Here is a 15,542-nt window from a genome sequence, read left to right as displayed (position 1 = left end):
GGGGTCTTTAGCATCGCGTTTGGTTAACGCCAACACGCGGTCGGCTGGCAACAGACGTCGGGTTTGATAAACAACGCAATTTAATGCTATCTTGACCTGGGGAAACTGTCCGGGCCAGAGCGGCAAAACGTCTTCCGCTCAGCAGGATGCGATGGGGCTGGCGACAGTGTCTTATACGCAAATGTAAACGAATGTTGCTACTTTTTTACTGATGTTGCCATTGATTCACTCATTTCCAGCAGTGTTTTGCCAATATTCGACAAACACTGAGCGAGAAATGGCATTAGAAACGCACGAGTCATGGTACGAAATTTACCAACGTATATAAGACAGTGGTAATAGCCTTATTCTTGGGAGAAAAACCAGGAGAATGAAGATATGGTTAGGTTCCATATAGGTACGTATAGTTAGGTCTAACCTAACTATATCTCTATTCTCCTATTTTACCCGAGGAATAAGGCTATTTCTATATATATATATATATATATATATATATATATATATATATATATAGGTATGTATATATACACTTTTCAAAGAGTTTGGGAACATAACACGCACGTAAATGCATGACATTAATCTATGAGGCGACCATTCAGTTCAGCCTCGTGGCAATCTGCACACACTCCAACTGGAGCACAGGAGGAACTAGCGCATATATCATAGTCTGTAAAATCGCAAGTACACCTTAATACTTGACGTAATATTGTACTTTTGCTTTGAGAAACTAACTGCTGGTAGTCTCCAGCGCGTCTTAAGCGTCTATTTATGAGATCGTTGCGCTTTAGAACACTCAAATTCGCCAACATAGGAACGGAAAATTTGTGTATTATGGAAACAAGTCATATTTGTTGTTTGTCCCGGCCAATGTCGACGTGAGTAAAAACCCTAGACCATACGTTATTTGATCTTTTTTTTTGTTCGTTCCAACGACTGTGGTTTGAATCAATGCAGTCCGTGGATGAATCATGAAGGGCTCAAAAATGCGATTCAGGCTATCTTCTTTCACCTGAGTCGAGTAACTTCTGAAAATATCCAGTAACTACATGTCTACGTCCTCCGACACAAACATGGCTCTAATGTGTGACGTACTGTAGAAATTCTGCAACAGATTGGTGCAGAACAGTTTTGGTCGCTCAGTGCTTATCTTTGGCTGTACGTCGACATACAGTCAATCACAAATGTGCATTTATAGAAATCATATATGTCGACAATGTTATGTTTGGCACGAGCTATTAATCAGCGACGACTGCAGACAAAGTTGATCATTTGTGTTGCGCTCGTTGCGAAATGTGCAGCCTTCTTTGTACGGGTGAGACCACTGCCATTGGCGCCACGCACCGACTTAAGTACTACACGCCCTGCAGTGTACTGCCACATACTCATCACGCCCTACAACCACAGTATCAAGCGCGGAGAACGGCCTGGCAGAGAAACAACACTGGCCTTTTCGTACTGGCCTATCCGACGACCGCGAAAATTAAACGGCAGACAGCACAGGCCAGAAGTCAGCAAGAAAGTTACGAGGCCGTCTTTTAAATGGTTTATCGTGCTGCATTTATGGTTGGTGAAGAATGTTTGAAGTTTTGACCAAAGGCCTTCAGCCGACAGCTGCCGTTTTCGGAATCGGCTGCTGTCGTTGTCGTTGGCTGGCAGCTGCCGTTATCAGAACTGCGCAGCGGGTCACGCGACGGGGCCCGGTCGCTGCGTGAGCAGAACGAGTGCGCGACCGCACCGATAACGGCTGCGTCGGCCACCGCTATCGGAGCAGCCGCGCCAGCCCTCACCGGCGCTGGCCAGATAGCGGCGGCACGATAAAACGCCAGCACCTGGTGTGAGTCGGCTAGTGTCGAGCCGACGCCGCTAACCATGGCACACAAGGAACTGGAGTACGCCGAGCCGAGAGAGATGGAGGAGGGCAGCTCGCGCCGCCGTCGGCCCCAGTCGGAGGTGGTCATGGGCAGCAACACCGCCGACTCATCCCTCGACTGTTTCTCGGCTCTGATCATCGGCCTCTCGTACCTGCTGTTCATCGTCACGTCGCCGCTGACCGTGTGGATGTGCATCAAGATCGTGCAGGAGTACGAGCGGGCGGTGATCTTCCGGCTGGGCCGGCTGCGGAGCGGCGGCGCCGTCGGCCCCGGCTGGTTCTTCGTGCTGCCCTGCATTGACACGTACGCCAAGGTGGACCTGCGCAGCGTGTCGTTCGACGTGCCGCCGCAGGAGATCCTCACCAAGGACTCGGTCACCGTGGCCGTGGACGCCGTCGTCTACTACCGCGTCTCCAACCCGGCCGTGTCCGTTACCAATGTGGAGAACTACTCGCGCAACACGCAGCTGCTGGCCGCCACCACGCTGCGTAACGCACTCGGCACGCGCACACTGGCCGAGATCTTGTGCGAGCGCGAAGAGATCTCGCTGCACATGCAGGAGACCCTGGACGACGCTACCGATCCGTGGGGCGTCAGGGTGGAGCGGGTGGAGATCAAGGACGTGCGCCTGCCGATGCAGCTGCAGCGCGCCATGGCAGCAGAGGCCGAGGCCAGTCGCGAGGCCAAGGCCAAGGTGATCGCCGCCGAGGGCGAGATGCGCGCCTCGCGCTCTCTGAAGGAGGCGGCTGACGTCATCAATGAGAGTCCAGCTGCGCTGCAGCTGCGGTACCTGCAGACACTGAACACCATCTCGGCCGAGAAGAATTCCACTATCGTTTTTCCCCTGCCGATGGACATACTGGGGCCGCTGATGACGAGCAAGTAGCGCGCAGGCGGTGACTCCGGTGATGATCGTTGCCTGAACTCGTTAGGGGGCGGCCGTGGCCAGCGTGACACCAACGCCCCTGGCGGCAGCGTTTGAACTACTGCCGCAGTAGATGACGGCAAGCTTCGGGGCCTAATTTTGTAAACCCGGACGATTGCTTTAGACAGCGTAAATACAACTGAAAACCCGTGGCACTGTGTAACGATATATACCTTGAGCCATCTAATAAGCCAAATACGCTCTCGAATGCAAGAGAAGAATATGCGAACTGGCACATTCGAAAACGGGAGTTAATTTTGCCTTGGCGTGATTTGCCAACAGAAACGAATACATTTCTCCAATGTTATACGAAAAATCGATATTCCCGGCGTATGACGTGACATTTAAGAGTATATTCCCAATCGCATGCAAAGTAGCCGGCACGTAATTATAAACTGTGGAGAAACACAAACTATTGGCGATCGCATGGATCTTCGATATTTTCCTAGCAGATACTGCACGGATAGTTGCATTCCAAAACTTACACTGTAGGTCCTCTTGGGAGGATGTTGCATGGTCTCCACGACGAGACACCTTGCTACATGGCCTCATCTGACGGCAGTGTGTCACTTCACAGCACCATGAGCAGGGACGACCCTCTCGCGGAAACTTTAAGACTCTCCGCTAATTTCAAAAAGTTCTCAACATGCCGCCGTGAACACCATAGGACTCTTCGCGATTCTCTCAAAGTTCTCAGCATACCGATATCAGCGACATTTACACATAAATGTATGCACTTTATGGTGTGTTCGTGATTGAATGATAACGCTGTAATCCAGTCGTTTTACCCGCTGTGAGGGAGTTCGTTTAGCCCGACCATGCAGTTGATTATTTTGTCTCGCGGAAGCTCGTGTGACGATTCAAGAAGCTTAGGAAAAGTCAACTTCCTCAAGAAGCCTGTATTACAACGTTTTCAGTTAGCACTACGAAGCACTGTCCGTTCTTCCTGAAGTAGACCGCAAAATGATTTTGTTTTCCTTCAGTGCTTGATGAAAAGTAAAAGATAAACACTATATAAAATGAATGAGGTATACCAAAAATGTAATGTGAATATAATAAAGATAAAGAATAAAACAATGAATAGAAATAAAATAAAAGGTGAAAAATACCGTTTTGAGCTCTTTGCAAGTGTCAAATAACAATGTAATTGAACTTAAATTTTACTCTTTGAAGCCAATCCCTACCGCCTTCTATAGATAATACTACTCTTTTTCTCTTTCATGAAAACATCGTAAATTGAGCCTTGGTAGGTATATATTAAATGTTGTGCGTGAATATTCTCGAACAGCCCGCATTTCCGCCAATGTGTGCGGCTTATGGCCGCCGGCTTCGGGGGGGGGGGGGGGGGGAGAGGGGGAGGCGTCGGAGGCATTTAGTGGTAAGTGAATGTTTCCCGTGCTTCAACCGTGATGTGCACTTCTTCTAATGTTAAGCAAACGTGACACACTAGACTGGTGGGCTGATTGCCGAAGTGTCTCTGCAAAATCGGAGGGAGTCAGCTGATATGGTTTACCCAGTCTGAGAGACGTGGCCCACTGCTCGAGGGGATGCCCAGAGCTGCTCCGATCAAGACCCAAGTGGTGCCCGGAGCTACTCCGATCAAGACCCAAGTGATGCCCGGAGCTGCCCCGATCAAGACCAAAGTGATGCCTGGAGCTGCTCCGATCAAGACCCAAATGATGCCCGGAGCTGCTCCGACCAGGACCCAAGTGATGCCCGGAGCTGCTCCGATCAGGACCCAAGTGATGCCCAGGAGCTGCTCCGATCATGGCTCAAGTGGTAGAGCCAGTTTCTCTACTCGGAGCAGAGGTGGACCTGGTGGATATGTGTGGGGGAGCTGTTTCCATAATTTAATGGTCAACTCATTTACGCCCATTCATACCACTACCTTTGGGAGCAGGGTAGCAGCCATTATTTTGTTAAGGGAGGAGGCCCAAAGCTCGATGAGAACTTATTCCGGGGATTTTTATATTTTTCGGGAGCCTTCTGTCATGTGTGGTGAAAATAATAAAAATCCTGGCTGAGACGGAGAACGGCCCCCCCCCCCCCCTCCTGGTTGAACCCCTGTGTGGTAAAAATAAGAAGTACATCGAATTTACGACAGGGTTCAATGTTTGTATAATGTGTTTGTTTTCTCAGCACCAACTGACAAGTTCTTTTCAGTACAAAATACACTTTCAGGTCAAATAGAGATGTTCTTTACGCGAGGTTTCGTGCATTGCCATCCCCTGCCTTACAAGCGAGATAGCAGATGGTGTGCTCAATCTTCCTCGGCCCAAATTTTTTTCGTGATTCTTGTTGTTGGAACTAACATCTTGACCATGGTTTTGAAAGCTTGTGTCCTTTATTTCATGCTCCAGACTTCCGCCGAGTTTGAGCGTATTGTGGCTTGAGGATCAGCGAAGCGGGCGCGAAACAGTCCAGGGATTCGCACCAAACTGAGAAGCGTCAAGACGGGGACGACCAGCTGAGCGGTGAATATTCATTGTTTTTGTGGCCGGTTCCACTTTTCATCTCCCTGTATTAGCAATCATTTTGCGATATTAGATATACTGCACAAAGCCAGTATATAATTATCTTCACGAACAGATCCAGAGCGGAGCGGAAGGGCATAGAGCCATGACCCTCCCTTGGGGCTCCACAAGGTTTTGGTGCCTCTAGCACGCACCAAAATGTCATGTTGACCGGGCTCCAAAACCTTCATTTCAGGCCGGAGGTATTCAATTCCTGATGATACGAAACCTTCATTCTCAACGGGGCACCGAATTCCAGGGTCACAAAAATGTTGCGTCTCCTACTCTGACCAAATTCCGGATCGGCCCCCGGGGAGAGGGGGTACCAAGGCTTTCTTTCTTTCTGATTTCTGGTTGAAAGATATCTGGGCACCGCAAACTTTCCTTACCATAGACACCAAATCAAAGTAGGCCATCTGGAGGGCCCAAAGCCAACTAGTTAAAGGTGAGCTAAAATGCAAGGGCGCCACAATTGCTTTACCGCCCACCCCAACAAAATTCTGGATTTGTCCTGTTGGTGAAGGAACCCCAAACCTTCATTTCGTGACGCCGCACCAGCCTGGCGTTCCAGGAGTGTCGCGCCGCAAGTGACCACAGGTCCCGCGCGACGACACATGGCCGCGACAAACAAACATGTCCGATATTGGTATGGGACACTGGCCGCTAAAAAGGCTTTCTGCACCTGCACACAGTCGTGGCGGCGCACCATCTTCCACACCCTTGCCCAACGAACACTGGTATCGATTTGTATTCTTTTGTGAGGGCCCCGCCCCCCTAATGTTGAGCTGCCCCCCCCCCCCCCAGTGTTGGCTTGGCCCCCAATGTCTTTGGCTGGAATGCTACAAAAAAGTGGGCAGAAGATGACCATAACACGAAAACTATCTTCTTTGATTCTTCCTTGCGTAGTGGCGTCCCGTACCACTCTCATAAAAAGTCGTGGCTGCTCTCACCACAAGATAAAAATCATAACAGCTGAGCGGATAACGATGCACTAAACTTCACATACCTAGTGCCATAAGACACGCAATGGTCTGTGAGGTTAAAGCGAAAAGCTCTGGAATATGGGGATGACCAAGTCCTTCAGTGGCCAACCCCGTCCCCGTCCCCGACAACCAAAATGCGTGCCGCCTCCCTTGATCGTCATAGAAGAGCGCCATCGGTACCCTAAGGAAGACTCTAAAGGGGCGCCTTCACGTGCCGATCGGAAAAGACGCATACGCTCAGTATTTGTTCGCTGGATCCAACCCTGCATGACTTCTATACTGCTTAAATTAAAGACTGCTGTAAATTATACAAAGATTAAAAGCGTATATTGCGCTTCATCAAAATAAATTGGACTAAGTCCGGTGAGAAAAAAGGGCGGGTGTAGGTTGCCGAACCTTCGGTTCTGTCCCCCAATAATGTACAAAAATGGCAACCCTGCCAGCGAAGCGCTTGTAACGCTGGCGAGCTGTGTTCCCAGTGCCACGCCCCACTCACAGTTCTGGCCAGGAAGTTCAGCGTGTGTGTTTTTTGGGAGAGAGGGGACACGCTAAAACTGAAGCCCAATGTGGACAGTTTTGACTGACAAACAAACTGACATGACAAATTACATTAGATATTAGCTAACGCGAGATCCGTCGCCAGTGACCAAACATCTGTGAAAGAGCAACAATAACAGTTGAGTATGTCCTCAATCGAACCATCGCAAACGATGACGGTAATACTGAAGTGTGAGTCAAGTGAGTTTGCCACTGATACGCACCCACATATTTGACTGATTTGCAAATTCAAAATACGAAATGCAGCAAGTCGTTCCGCTTCGGCACGGCAAAGGAAGCTAGAGGTGCCTTGGAATAAGAAGAAAGAGTCCCTACGGAGGCTGCCGGCTCCGCAACTCGACCTATACTGGAATCACCACATCTCTATCACGGTGCATAACTGTGCACCTGCAGGGGGGAGCGCCAGCAAGCATATGGGCAAAACTCACAATAAAATAATTTCTATACTCTGACTTAGATGAAAACACACTGGTTCCAAAATCATGACCAAACAAATGTCGTTTGTAAGTTCTCGAAGCCATCCTCAATACAGGAAGGCTGCCTGACTTAAACAAACAGCTTGGGACACGCATCACTTTGGACCTGTTTAGTCACCCAGCAACGGCAGGGTGATTCGGTGCCTTGAACTTGCCATGGTGTCAAACTGCTTGGGAAAGTGATGTGCGTGCGTTTGAATGCCTTTTGTAATTTGGCCTGATGTTCGGATGCATAATCTATAACTGAAGGTTCGCCTTTGGTTATGTCACATAGAGCATGCCTCACATTTTACCATATTGGAATATTTTCCGCCCGACTTGCATTGCTTTGAGAATGAGAAACGACTATTTTTGAACAGTTAGCTACCTTAGACCCACATAAATGACCATAGGTGAAATGAGTTATAAGTTGCCGAAATAACGAAGGATTTTATTAAAACAATCGAGCAAACCGGCAAGAAATTAAGAAACTGATTAAATGCACTTTTGGTCTTGGATATAACAAGACTTGCGTTAATGAAGGCACACGGCATAAGAATATATATATATATATATATATATATATATATATATATACGTATACATATGTACATATATATGCTTATGTATGTGCTGTATATATATATATTAATATATATATATATTATATATATATATATTATATTATATTATAAAATATATATATCTCTTATATAATACATACATATGCAATATATGTTTGATGTCTTGTAGCTCTTATAATATTATATATACATAGAAATTATATATATATATATATAATATATATATACTAATATATATAATATAATAATGAATATATATATATATATTAAGAAACTGATAGTCTCTGATGACAAGCAAGGACTTCAAATGGCGAAGAAACAGTGTTATGAGGAGAAAAAGTCAAATATCTGCCACAGAAAGGCATTTCCACAGCATGCCCGTCACGACAACACATAGGGCCGCATCACTTAGCGTGTAACCTCCACATGTAGCGAATAGCATAGCATCATGAGCCGTTTGCAATAGCATGCTATATCTGGCATGGAAGCATCATACAACAGGACTTGACGCAGGAATTAATTCATGCGATGAACTAACTTTTTCGCTCACATATTCTGCTTCGGCGTGCTCACTGTCACACATGACCTCCCTGTTTTTACCACACGTTCCGTCTCAGTGGACAGATGGTGAGCCCTCAGAGTCCTCGGAGTCGCCGTTGGGAGCGTGTGGAAGTTCTGAGTGCACTTCACCGTGATGGATCATGATAAGTACTCAGTGGGGTGGCCTGGGACGCGCGTCGCTTCCTGCCCAGGTACATAGGTCGACATGATACTGCCCACCAATTTCCCGATAAATGTTTGCACGTGCCTTCCGCCATCAGCATTTGGCTGTGATGGGTACGTCCACGCCTCTCTTGCGCTGTGGCACGCTTAGGCTGTGCCCCCGATGCCTCATAGGTCCGTCACCATGTGACGACGGAAAAATTTACAGCTAATGTCAATGTCAGGGCAACCCAAAGCCAGCCTCATGGTCGCATGCATCGAGTGTACTGTTTTTTTTTTTTGTACGGTGCGGCACCGCCGGCTGTGAATTATTTTTTTTTTTAAAGACTTGGGCACTGCCGCACGATCTTTAGGACAAGCCATTGCAGAAACGCATGGACTGTATACATCCGACTCACTGCTTCGAGTCGTGGACTAGCAGAAGTGTCCAGGCCTTTCACTGCTTTGTGGACCTCTGGCAAGAGACCGTGTGGCTTTCTTAGTTGGCGACTCTTTCAGCCATGTAAAAACCCCTTCCAAAAAATTCGGCTGTCCGGTCCAGCGACAAAGGTGAGAGATAAAAGATGAAGAGCCATCTGTTGTAGCCGTGCTGATATGTATCTCGTCTTTCAGCTCCTCCATCATCTGATCGACCTCAATCGCAGTAAATATTCCGTTAGAAGTTTGCTGCTCAGCCAAAAATCCCCCGCTTACTGAGAAAATAAGCATCGATTCACAGAAACTGAAGTGAAATGCTAGACAAAAGTTAAAACCTTATGTAAGCATTTACAGCAGTTTTTTGTCTCGCCAATTCCGTACCTTCAGTCAATGGCTGCCTTTTATTGACCTGATTCCCTTCTGGTGTAATATTCCGTTCATTTAATTAGGTATGCACTTAGCGCTTCAATGATCCTAATACCTTTCAGAGCCTTTCTCTCCCTTTATCCGCCTCTGTCCCTGGATAAGACCTTCTGTGGATCCAAAGGATAGATAAGCTTATGTGGTGGCCAATGAAATTCTACCAACCATACCGAAATGGGCGTTCCAAAGCGGTACCCACACAGGCTCACTCAGGCTTGACTTAAAATAGGCTGAATACCCTGCGCTTGGACGGGGGGTTAATTTGAACCACTGGGGTCTCAGGCGCTAAGGGAGTTAGATACACCAAATTTACAGGATGTGTTTGTACATTAAATCACTTGTGTCAAAATCTAAGATTCTTAAGTCATGACCTTCGAGTCAAATATTGTCAAAAAGCTTCAAATCCGGATTGGTGCTCAAAGTGTCCCAAACCTTGTCATGCCACCACCGTGAACTTCAGTGCTTTCTCTAAGCAAAAGGTCCTGGTGCTCATTTAAGGTCAGTAACATTGTTTAACCCTTCGAAGATCATGAGGACCAAAATGATACAAGACTCCTTTGATTTTTCCATTTGGATAAACGTCAGGGATTACGCTAGGCAGCATGTTTTTCACAACCAAATGTGGACCTGGGCCATTTTAGGTCAGTGACATACTCAGACCTTTAACAGGTCCATGAAAGATGTATGACGCGGTTGCTGCTATTGCTAGATTTCAATTGAGCGCCAAAAATTGCCTCATGCAGCAAACTCTAGTTCAAACACGGGCTGGTTTTGACCTTGGTCCGACCCTCATACTTGACCCTAGGTCAGTTTAATTTTTTAATCCAAGGGTTTTTCGCCTAAGAAACTATCTCAGAGGCGTATGGCTTCGTCTAACGCTCAGTTGTTGTGTCAAATTGAACCATTTCCTAGAATTTGTCTTCGCTTCACTTTGACCTGCTGTATCTTACAAGGTACATTTAAATTGTTGGTGCCAAACGATCCGCTAACCCATTGTCTGCAGCTATGCATACTTTGGCGCCGCTTCACCGCGCTGTTGGGAAAACATTCCGGAAAAACCGTTGGGGGGGGGGGAGTCAAATTTACCTTCCCGCCCGAGTGCGCGTTAATTTTGCGTGCGGTAATGTCGCAAAATACTCCAAGTTTGCGTGTAGGAGAATGGAACAGGAATAAAAATAAGCCAGTCGACCGATGAGTGAGCGAAACGACGTGTTTTTGTTTTCAGACAAGGCGGAGCGTTTAGTCACCATTTAAAAAGATATCCCATGAGGCATATATTGAATGGCTTACAAAGGGGACACCACAAACCTACTGCACATGTATGGGGGCCGTTTGACAACCATGCACTGGTAGTATCAAAACCCGCAAGTTTTGCTTTCGCTGGTCGATTAAAAACAGTTGTGCAAGTGCAAACACGCCGCCAAAATGTGCTATAATGACAGAGTGCACCAAGGGTTTTCAACAAAAAGCCTTGTGAGGGTCAAATAAAAAAGCCGACCAAAAGGCCACTTGCTGACGTAAAAACTGAGATTTTGTCGCTAAAATAAGCTGACAGCAGCTCCAGTCTACAACGATTTTATGTACTACGTCCGTTTTACGTTCCTTCTTCATGACAAAGTTCCTTGTCAGGGCGGCCAGCGAGTGTGAGTAGCACGGCTCACACTCGCTGGTTCCTTGCCAGGACGACCGGCGAGTGTGAGTAGCACGGCTCACACTCGCCGGTTCCTTGCCAGGACGGCCGCCGAGTGTGAGTAGCACAGCTCACACTCGCCGGTTCCTTGCCAGGACGGCCGCCGAGTGTGAGTAGCACAGCTCACACTCGCCGGTTCCTTGCCACGACGGCCGCCGAGTGTGAGTAGTACGGCTCACACTCGCCGGTTCCTTGCCAGGACGGCCAGCGAGTGTGAGTAGCACGGCTCACACTCGCCGGTTCCTTGCCAGGACGACCGGCGAGTGTGAGTAGCACGGCTCACACTCGCCGGTTCCTTGCCAGGACGACCGGCGAGTGTGAGTAGCACGGCTCACACTCTCCGGTTCCTTGCCAGGACGGCCGGCGAGTGTGAGTAGCACGGCTCACACTCGCCGGTTCCTTGCCAGGCGCCGAATATAGAGGCACGAATTTCGACACCCCGCTAGCATTAGCATTGTGATGGAAGAACGGACTCCGGCGTTTCAATAAAATGCCTTGTCAGAGCCATCAAACGGCCGGCCAGAAGGCCACCGGCCAACGGCTCTGATGTTTGCCTGTCGTTTGATAGCCCTCGGTGGGAGTTCGCGTCCTCAATAAATGTCTGATAGCTCACTTGGTAAAAGCGCCTGCCTTCTGATTCACCCACCCGTGGCTGGGTGAGATCGAATCACTCTATAGGCACTCGCTATCTCATTTCGAAAGATTTGGCCTGCGGCCCGTGGCGGCGGTCGCCCTAGAGGTCAAGTGACGTCAGAGCGCAGGACGGACTGTGTTGAACATTGCCGGACGTTCAACTTTCGCCAACAAAATCCGCCATATTGCACGATCGGATGGTAGAGTCAGAGCTCATACAACAAGCACCGTTCGGCGTGAGTTCTGATCCCAGAAATCCATCCGTTCGAAAGGTCCAGATCCGATCTGGGAAAATGCTTTGATGGATGGGTTTGAAACGTCGCTCTCGGTCGACTCAAGTGCATTGATCCTGGCAGCTAAGAACAGGTCACCGAATTCTTAGCACTTGAGCTACGCCACAGCGCGAACTATCTTTTTTAACGAGTTGGGTGAGGTTGAAGCATTAGTTCTCTTACCATCCGAGAGCAGCCAAATTCTGGCAGCTACGAATAGGTCACGGAATTCTTAGGGCTTGGGCTACGTTACAGCGTGAACTATTTTATTAACGAGTTGGATCAGGTTGAAGCATTGGTTTTTTACCACCCGAAAGTGGCCACATGTTCAAAACATGGTTTATAGTCATTGTTCCTTGTCAAGTTAGCAGAATTTGCTATTACTAGCACCGAAAGAATGAAATTTGCGGAACACTTCACGCACCCAGAAGCAGTAACCAAATCTTTTGAACACACGCCAGTTCATTCATTAGTCCTACCACAGTTACGGCGTCGACGTTTATGTGTCATCTGATAGCTCTAGGTGGAAATCCACGCAATGAGTGGATGCCCGATAGCTCAGTTGGTCAAAGTGCTTGCTTTCTGATTCACCCACCCGTGGCGTGGATGGGTGAGTTCGATTCGCTTTAGGCGCTCGCTGTTTGCCATGCAGGTATGGTTCGAAATTCGGCAGACTCAAAAGATGACTCGACAAAATTTGTCCCGTAACGGCATCATGACGCCTGAATTCTGACGTTTATATTTAAAGCACGGGCCAATCAATTACACGTAAGCGAGACTGGCAGATGCTGGCGTACGATACCTCTGGTTTACCGTGAATGCTTCGGGAAATCCGGAATCCGGCCGGAAGCCGATGAATGCCTACTGAATGTCACGTGCTTGACCAATCTTTTTTTCGCTCAACGGCCGCCAACTTGACAACAACTTCCGGACAGTGAACTGCTCATTTGCTATAATGGGCTTCACTTTGTTAAGCAAAGGGTTTTCGGCACGGCATTCAAAGCTCACCGATTTATTCGATTACGGCGTTTTCGTTACCTGATGTCATGAGGCTGCTAGGACCGTATGAAATATCGTGATGGACGACTTGAAACTTGCGCGACGTTCAAGACACCAGGCAAGACAACACAATGCATTTTAAACTAGCTGGAAGATCGAAAAAATGTATGCTGTCTGTTGCTTTTGCGTGTGCATTACTACTGAAGATTGGTGACGGCACACTGTTAACAACCACAGAAACAGCTTCCAGTGGATCAATGCTTTTAAATGCAACGGGTTCAACAAAGCAACCAAACAATCCTGGGAATTCGTCCAGTTTCAACCACCTGAGATGTGCTCGCATGCTCCCAGTTTGCCACAATTACAACCGGCTCACGGAACCAACCATAGACCTTGCTGCCGTGAAGCGCAAGCATGGTATTCAGTGTTCCACGGCAACGAAGAAAGAACAGAAAAAGTTCTGTTCACTGCCGATTAAAATATCTTTGGAAGTCATGCAGATAACGGGTGTTGATGAAGTTACTGAAACAATAAGCCTAAGTATGACGTTTAGTGAGTTCTGGAAAGACACTAGAGTGCAGGCACCTCCAGAATATCGCGATGATTGTCCTGACGTTCAACGCGTGAACAATGACTCGGCCAGCTATCGGCCATCGCGAGCGAAGGATATGTTGTGGATTCCCGACGTTTACATCACGCGGATCGAAAGCGTATATGAACCAGAAATCCTGATGAGAGCAGCATCCTTTCGCATGAGTAATGTCGGAGAGGTTAAGTTCACGACGTTTGGCATCTTCGCCATATCGTGCATGATGAACTTTGACAACTTCCCAATGGACATTCAGTACTGCCCCATGTACATGGAAAGCTGGCGTCTTGAGGACACTCATCAAAAAGTGCTTTGGGATCCGGATGAGCCCATTGTTTTACAGGAAAAGTACAAACTCGATCAATTCACTTTCAGCGTACGGATGCTTAACGCAACCACCATGCAATATAATACAGGGAACTACTCGCGCGCCGGCGTGGTCTTCATCTTTTCTCGCAAGCTGCAATTCTATGTGCTGCAAGTCTACTTACCTACGGTGCTGTTCGTCATCATCTCGTGGTTGACGTTCCTCATTCCGCCGGCGTATGCGCAAGGCCGCATCATCATGACCATCACCACTATGCTGACGCTGGCTGCGCTCTTCAACATGGTCGAGATGCACTCGCCGTCGTCGTCCTACATCAAGGCCATTGACATATGGATGGTCGTGTGCTACTCATTTGTATTCGTCGCCGTCGTCCACTGCCTGGTCGATATCCGGTTGCACTTTATCGATTCGCAGGCATACAAGCACGAGGCGCTCGGCTTCCTGGCGCCCGTGTCGGTGGCGCTGGTCGAGAACCGCCAGGTGTTCGACGACCTGTTCGGCGCGCCCGACGACGAGCCCGAAGCCGCGCCGTCCGACTATTTCGACGCACCAAGTCGGGCCTACCTGCCGGAGCACCGGCCGATTCTACGCACCACCCAGCCCACCGGGCGCCGCCGGGCAACGGTCAGCTTCTCCGTTGACTCGCAGACCGACGACATGGCCGCCGCCGCCGCCGCCGCCGCCGCCTCCTCGTCCTCCTCCACGCCGCTCGGGCGCGACCAAGGGGACGAGCGCGACAAGCGCTGGGGTCACGTGGCCGTTGTCTTCGAGAAGACGTCGCTGATCGTGTACCCAGCCGCCTTCGTGCTGTTCAACATCTGCTACTGGGCCTACTACCTGAACGCGGCGCGGCCGCCGCATCTCCTGGCGGCCGAAATGGCGGCCGGCTTCACACCGCGGCCGAGTGTCGGTCGTCTCACGACGCACGGCAACCACTGAGCTCCGCGCGCCGCGGGCGCGCTCGAGCTTAGCTCGCACACTGCTGTAGCGGCGAGCGCGTGCTGAGCTCACACGCTGTGCTGTAGCGGCGGGCGCATGCTGAGCTCACACGCTGAGCTGCAACGGCGGGCGCGTGCTGAGCTCACACGCTATGCTGCAGCGGCGGGCGCGTGCTGAGCTCACATGTAGAGCTGTAGCGGCGGGCGTGAGCTGGGCTCACACGCTATGCTGTAGCGGCGGGCGTGAGCTGAGATCACACGCTGAGCTGTAGCGGCGAGCGCGGCAGTAACCCGCCCACCGCACCAACTCGGGGCTGTGCTCTGTGCTCGGCAGTCGTCCGGCTACCCGGCCCAACGAGTCCGGCACCACAAGAGGGATTCAGGGTCCATTCCATAGATCGGAGAGGTTCAGGGGCTTTCCTCACTATCGTCGGTTGTTTGCAAAACTAGCGTTTCGTATCACGTGACAGGTAAAATATAACCACACAGCTATGACCAGTCGCCCAAGTTGCATTAATCAGACCCAGAAATACAAAACGACGCAACGGAGCCACTAAAAAACAAGTCATACGTGGAGACCACCAGGCACGGCAATTGTAACAAGGTGCGACCATTTATCTCGTGGGTTTTTTCGTGAACAC

General features: G+C 49.2%; 2 protein-coding genes across 2 annotated transcripts; both read left to right on the top strand.

Moving 5' to 3' along the window:
* The first annotated feature begins 1,847 nt into the window (after positions 1 to 1,847).
* LOC119112250 (band 7 protein AGAP004871) lies at positions 1,848 to 2,947 on the top strand. The gene has a single exon (XM_037236350.1). The coding sequence runs from the start codon at positions 1,870 to 1,872 to the stop codon at positions 2,755 to 2,757; it is 888 nt and encodes a 295-aa protein (XP_037092245.1). The 5' UTR covers positions 1,848 to 1,869; the 3' UTR covers positions 2,758 to 2,947.
* A 10,603-nt stretch (positions 2,948 to 13,550) lies between these two features.
* Positions 13,551 to 15,455, top strand: LOC119112249 (glycine receptor subunit alpha-2). Its single transcript, XM_037236349.1, has one exon. It carries the CDS (start codon positions 13,589 to 13,591, stop codon positions 14,900 to 14,902), a length of 1,314 nt encoding a protein of 437 aa, XP_037092244.1. The 5' UTR covers positions 13,551 to 13,588; the 3' UTR covers positions 14,903 to 15,455.
* Positions 15,456 to 15,542: the final 87 nt, after the last annotated feature.

This window comes from Pollicipes pollicipes, unplaced genomic scaffold (genome assembly GCF_011947565.3).
Source record: "Pollicipes pollicipes isolate AB1234 unplaced genomic scaffold, Ppol_2.1 Scaffold_7261;HRSCAF=8764_pilon_pilon_pilon, whole genome shotgun sequence".
NCBI classification, from domain to species: domain Eukaryota; kingdom Metazoa; phylum Arthropoda; class Thecostraca; order Pollicipedomorpha; family Pollicipedidae; genus Pollicipes; species Pollicipes pollicipes.
Note: the sequence above shows the minus strand (reverse complement) of the source record. Positions and strands in the feature narration are given on the sequence as shown.